The sequence below is a fragment of the Babylonia areolata genome, chromosome 8 (assembly GCF_041734735.1).
Source record: "Babylonia areolata isolate BAREFJ2019XMU chromosome 8, ASM4173473v1, whole genome shotgun sequence".
Taxonomy (NCBI): Eukaryota; Metazoa; Mollusca; class Gastropoda; order Neogastropoda; family Buccinidae; genus Babylonia; species Babylonia areolata.
The window spans coordinates 35,341,474-35,348,291 of NC_134883.1; the positions used below are offsets into that span (position 1 = coordinate 35,341,474).

The 6,818-nt window shown below is 41.1% G+C and overlaps 1 protein-coding gene across 1 annotated transcript; it reads left to right on the plus strand.

Moving 5' to 3' along the window:
- The first annotated feature begins 1,218 nt into the window (after window positions 1-1,218).
- On the plus strand, window positions 1,219-6,814 carry LOC143285161 (acid phosphatase type 7-like). The gene is made up of 2 exons (XM_076592392.1): window positions 1,219-2,878; window positions 4,381-6,814. The coding sequence occupies exons 1-2, from the start codon at window positions 2,172-2,174 to the stop codon at window positions 5,276-5,278; spliced, it is 1,605 nt and encodes a 534-aa protein (XP_076448507.1). The 5' UTR covers window positions 1,219-2,171; the 3' UTR covers window positions 5,279-6,814.
- Window positions 6,815-6,818: the final 4 nt, after the last annotated feature.

Here is a 6,818-nt window from a genome sequence, read left to right on the forward strand (position 1 = left end):
AACAAGCTCCTTGATAACCTCGTCATTCTGATTCCCTCGCATCTTTTAAATCTCGTCTCAAAACTCACCTTTTCCCTCAGCAGTAAGTTAAATTGTGGCAGGTCCACTTCCTTTGCGTTAGCTGTGCTTGACTATGTTAACTACATGCATGTATATAAATGTGTATTGTGTGCGCGTGCGTTTATGTACGTTTGTGCCTGCCTATGTGTGCGTATGTGTTATGGTAGCTGTTAGATACACATGTATTGTTAAAATGTATGTACGCAGTGTGTGTGTGTGCGTGTGTGTGCGTATGTGTGTGTAGTCATATTTTGGTGTGTGTATGTAACATAGATGTAAAGTTTTATGTTAACAAAGCGTTTTTGTAAAGCATCTGGAGCAGATTTCTGGATAGTGTGCTATATAAGTATCCATTATTATTATTATTATTACTATTATTATCAAAGGAAACGAGGTGACATGATTGATGTTTACAAGTATCTACATGGCTTGTATGATGCAGACAGACCTCGCCTCGAGCAAAGCACCAGTCGTCACACCAGGGGTCACTCCCTGAACTTGAAGCTGGCAAACCGTGGACGATGCAAGCTCAAAGTATGCAGCTGTTACTTCTCCCAGAGAGTCGTGAACATCTGGAATAGCCTGCCTGAGGACGTGGTCACAGCCCCATCGGTAAACAGTTTCATGAGCAGGCTTGACGCTTTTTGGAGAGGCAACCCAACTGTCTATGATCCCGGCAATATGTCTCTGCTAGTATGTAGGCAATCTGTTACCCACGCATGCCACAGTACTGAGTAGCAAAGTTATGGACTGTGTAAAGGCCAGATTGGCCTAAATCACTGATTTTTTTTTTTTTTTTTTTTTTTTCAAATTTCAAGTTTCAAGTGTATGGAACGTGTATCATTATTTCCGTCCTCTTTTCTTTTTTCTTTTTTTTTTTTTAAATCGCCCAACCCCCTTTTCCTTTTAATTTTCATATTTTTAATACGACAATTATTGTTGTTATCATTATTTGCCGTTTCTTCCTTTTATCATGTTGGACATTAGACTATGGTCTGGGTTTTTTTCTTCTAATTTTTGATTTATCACTGGGGTGAAAATAAGAGCAAGGTCGATATCTTCAATTGAAATTATGTGTACGCAACACTTCTGCATGCAAACTGATACTGTGTGTATAGTTAATTGTCAAGATTGTCATGTCAAATCAGAAAGTACAAACACTTCTGAAGGTGCATCCGAAACTAATTTTTTAGACAACGAAATGAAACCAGTGCTGTTTTTTTCAGTGCAAGAAATAGGAAGTCCTGCAGAGGTGCAAAGGGTTGCTGAGAAGAACAAATTATTTGTTGCATGTAAGTGCAACAGTACGCATGCAGTTGATCCACACACTCGTGAAGGTTTCACCTGTGCAAGTTCCAAGTGTATGGACAGACCAGGGTACACACGAGAGACAACAATTCGAATTGTAGAGAAACAAGGAGCTGTCCTTTGCTGACGCATGCAAGATCAAAACCCATCAGAAGCTGTATTCCTTGAAAGTTGTTTTCATCAGTTTGTGTAGCATCTCAAGGTCTGACTGAGCGCGTTGGGTTACGCTGCTGGTCAGGCATCTGCTTGGCAGATGTGGTGTAGCGTATATGGATTTGTCCGAACGCAGTGACGCCTCCTTGAGCTACTGAAACTGAAACTGAAACTGTGTAGCGTTTATAGTTTTTGTCGTTGTTGTTTCTGGATCTGGATCTGTACGTCGCCGAACCAATTTTGATCAGTTATATTGCGACGGAAAAGCAGGGAGAGCGCAGCATTAAAAAAAAAATTAAAAAACCCTAAAAAAACACACACACACACACACACAAACAAAACAAAAAACATTTTAAGGACCAGCTAGGTGTGGAGCTGCCGGATCGCTACTGCTTTTCGCTTTGCACATACGGGCAAGCCAGTACATTACCGTTTGTTGTTTTTCTCTTTTTTGTGCTTGATGGAAAAACACAACAACGAACTAGACATTAATGCTTTCTGTTATTGTACAAAACTCTGATCAGTGATGTTTTCATTATTTCTTAGCATGGCACATATTAACTCCTGTTCATTGTAGATGACAATAAACTTTTCAGAACAACTTTCAAAAGAAAGTTACTTTTTTTGGCCTTACAAGAAGCCAAGATTGCATGCCAGCCATGACAACCATTACTTGGAAAAGAGACAGCTGCAACATGTCATTTGTGTCCGTATGGAAAACCTGGCTGTTTATTGTGCTTTATTTTGCCAGAACTCTTGCACATGGTGGTTTACAAGCTCAGCGTTTTCAGAAGTTAATGGGATTGGTACAACCTGAGCAGATTCATCTTGCATTTGGAGACACTGCTCAAGATATTGTCATCATGTGGGCCACAAAGAAAGATGTACAGTTCTATGTGGAAATAGCAGAAACGGTTGAGAAAATGCAGAAAATCAAAGCAGAAAAAGCAGTGCTAGAAAAATCCAATAATCAAGCAGCAAAGTATCTACACCGTGTATACTTGGCAAAGTTGAAGCCAGGTGAAACATATGTTTACCGCATCATAGGGGATTCTGGAGCAAATTCAAACATTTACTCTTTCAGGGTTCCTACCACTGTGGCAGGAAAAATTCACACCTTCATGGTTGTGGCAGACATGGGTCTATCGTCAAAAAGTTTGCAGTTTCTGACTTACGAAGCAGCAAATGGAATGTATGAAACCGTGTTTCATGTCGGCGACATTGCTTACAACTTGCACCGTGATGAGGGAAGCTTTGGGGACCGCTTTCTCAAGCACATGGAGAAATTTGCAGCCAAGGTGCCATACATGACAGTACCTGGGGATCATGAAAGATACCTGGATTATGTGCATTACAGGTATTGAACAGTTTTTTTTTTATTTTTTTTTTTATTATTATTATCAACCTGCCTATGACTTGTTGCAAGAAAAGGAAGTATGATCTGATTTTTTTTTCCAACTTACTATCTTTCAGCAACCGCTGGAAAATTATATGTAATTAAAGGCTGTGGAACAACAAAGGCATCAGGCTCAGCTCCAAAATCAAAACCTACAGAGCTGTAGTGCTGACCACCTTGTTGTACTGCTGTGAAACATGGACGACGTATCGCCGTCATATTCAACAACTTGAGCAGTTTCACCAGAGATGCCTACGAAAGATCCTCGGCATAAAGTGGCAAGACAACCTCCAGGTCCTAGAGAGGAGCGGCCTGCCCAGCATCGACAGCCTGCTGATCCAGTGCCAGTTATGCTGGACAGGACACATCTGCATGACAGACAGCAGGATCCCGAAGATGCTACTGTATGGCCAGCTGAAGGAAGGCCACCGTGAACTTGGAAGACCCTGCAAGCTCTTCAAGGACACCTTGAAGACAAACCTCAAAGTCTGTGACATAGACATCGCTTCCTGGGAAAGTGATGCCCTTGACCGCTCTCGCTGGAGGACGCTTTGCTCTAGTGGCATAAAGATGTTTGAAAACAAGAGAACACTGGCCATTAAGGAGAAGCGTGAGCAAAGGAAGCAGGGCTCAACTTCTGGAGATGTTTTCCCTTGCAACACCTGTGGGAAGTGCTGCGCATCCAGAATCGGCCTCTTCTCCCATATGAGGACATACACCGACAAATAAGCCTGCCTGCCTACTCATCCGTCAGTCTGACGGGAGACTCCATCCATCATAAGCTACAATGAACTTAAATGACTAAGAAAAATTGATTAGGACTGTGTACATTAGAGGTACTGAGTACTTTTTTTTCTTGTCTCTCTTGCGATGACTAAGACTAAGAATCTTATAATTTGATTTTCTTTTTCTTCTTTGCAGTAGCTGGGAAAATCAAATGCTAAAAGGGTCTGCTAAGCCACCACGATTGTGTGAATAATTGCAATAGACAGCATATATCTAAAAAAAATATTGAAATGTTAAACGATCATGGGCACATATTGGAAATGTTTGCTTACAGTTCAGTGATATTTTATATTTGAAGCATTTTAACTACGGATACAGCATATATCTAAAAAAAATATTGAAATGTTAAACGATCATGGGCACATATTGGAAATGTTTGCTTACAGTTAAGTGATATTTTATATTTGAAGCATTTTAACTACGGATCAGATTGTTTTTTGTTTTTTTTCCCACAAATGCCCAAACACACAATAAGCCGTCTCTCTATTCCACACTCACTCATAGAATATGTATGTCTGCATGCACACACACACATAGGCACACATGCACACCCACCCACCACATGGTCTCACCATCTAGAACATGTAAGTCCATGCAGGATAACATCTGATGTAGCTTAAGTTTAATGCACTGTTAAAACCCGAAATCTTCATTACCCCCTGTGTGTCTGTGTGCAGGTACAGATTCTCCATGCCCCATGGGGGCTGGCCCATGTCCAAGAACCAGCTATGGTACAGCATCAACATAGGTCCTGTTTGCTTCATCTCACTCAACACAGAGGTCTTCTACACACTCACAGACCAGCAGGAAGCTATGCTGGAGTGGCTCCGGGACCAGCTGTACACGGCCAACGTGCAGAGAGAGCAGCACCCCTGGATCATCGTCTTCGGTCACCGCCCCATGTACTGCTCCCCTTCAGACACTGATGATTTATTCAGTGCAGAATGCACCAACAAGAACACTAGTTACATTAGGACAAAGTTAGAAGATCTGTTTTTTGAAGAAGGCGTGGACCTGTACATCAGTGGCCACAGGCACAACTACGAAAGAAGCTGGCCGCTGTACAGAGGCAAAGTGTTCCAGCGTGGGTACAAGGACCCTAAGGCTCCTGTTCACATTATCAATGGCGCCATGGGATATGAATATCTCACAGAGACAATCTCTAAACCACAGGGTTGGAGCGCATTTAGTCTGTCAGACACCAGGAAAGAATTATATGGGAAGCTGGAAGCATTGAACAGCTCCCACCTGCGATGGGATGTCTTTGCTGCCAGTGACAACCAGCTCATTGATTCCATTCTCATTGTGCAGCACAGGCATGGGTCATTTGGGAAAGCAGGGGATGAGGTGTATGAAAACATGATGAAACTGCAACAGTTGCCACCTGCACCATTTCACTGGCAGCCTCCGGCTGAAAAGGAGACCAAGGGCACATTGTTTCATTCTGTGTATGCCCTGCCTCCTTCCACACGCAAGTTTTACCTGATGACCCTGTGTTTCACACTGTCTGTCATCCTGGTAGGTGTGCTGTGTGTGCCCGGAGTCAGGCGTACAGTGTGTAGATTTAGAAAGTGAGAAAGTTCTAGAGAGAGCTCTTCCTTTCGCTTCATACTTAATAAATGCACACACACACACACACACACACACACAAAATAATGGTTATGTGAAGTACACCTCATAACTACTGAAGTGTATGGTTCTTGGGTTATTGTTCTTGCATTTTTCCTGAAGAAACATGCACAAAAGATGTGTTCACATCTTGCTTCTTCAGTTCTTATAACAAGTGCATGGAATTGAAATAAGTAGGATTTTAACAGAATAATTGTATTTGGTAAAATTTTTATTCAGACTCTCTAAAATTAATTCCTTCACATACTGACCCCCACTTTTTTTTTTCTTTATTTTGCTATAAAATTTCACACTGATCCTCTCCATGTGACTGTGCATTGATCCTGTAAAGACTCTGATGACTGCACCCTTATAGTGCTGGTAACAATATTGGCAGCAATAAGATAAAAAATCCAGATTGGATTCTCTATAGCCTGTTCATTTAGTTTCAGTGTTCCTGACTGGTATGTTAAAATTTACATTGGGAATAGGTCAGTTGAGCTTCTGTGGCATGTCACTCTCTTCTTCACATGCCATACGTTTAGAACTATTCTACCAATGTTTACAATTGTATAACTGCTAAAATGTTTTTGTTTGTGCACACAAGCTTGACTGATCTGTGCTGCATTGCAGCATTACTGTTTCCTTCCCCCACACACCCCTTTTTTGACAGGGAGGGGTGGGGGTGGGTGGGTGTTGGAGTAGTAGGCGGAGGGGGTAGGCTGGAAGAACAAAAAAAGAAAGGTAAATCACCGGGTGAGTGTCAGTATAAATTCTGAAGGAAGGAAAGAACATACTGCTTCAAAGAATTATTCACCACTGTTCAAGATCTCAGTCTGCTTAGGTTCTTCATTTCAAGTTTGATCTTTTGAGCGTTCAAATTTGGTCTTTTGGGGGTTTGGTTTTGTTTCTTTTTTCCATGTCAGTGTTAATCAAACTGTACATTCTTAATTTCTGCTTCACGTTGCAGCTTGTAAATATTGTGAACAAGTATGGATCTCTTAGGATTGTTGTATTCAAGAGTGATTTTGAGTAAGCATTATCATGTAACTGAGAGAGAGAGAGAGAGAGTGTTTGTGTGTGAATATGGAGAACCTCAGAATGTTATTGGCTGTACCATAAAAAGAAGAAAAGATATGTATATGTTGAATCTCAACAAAAACTACTGACCAACACCAAACTGACAGAAACAGTGTGAAGTTGTTGGGCTTTGATGGTTGTGAAGGAAAGGGAGCTGCAAAAAGAAAAAAAGAACTTTGGTCCATTGCTGAAACATTGACAGAAGGTGAATAAACGTTAAGACTGTATTGTATGAAAAATGTTTCATTATCAGATGTCAAGTTATTCTCTTGGAAAGAAAGTTTGTGTCCCATTTGTTGAAACATTTGCCACTAGAGGAGGGGTATTGAAATGAAATAGAGCATTGTACAAAATGTGCGTCTTAATGACTCCTGACACTTGAAAACATATTTGTAAAATATGGAGACAGCTGCTGTTTAGGAAGTGG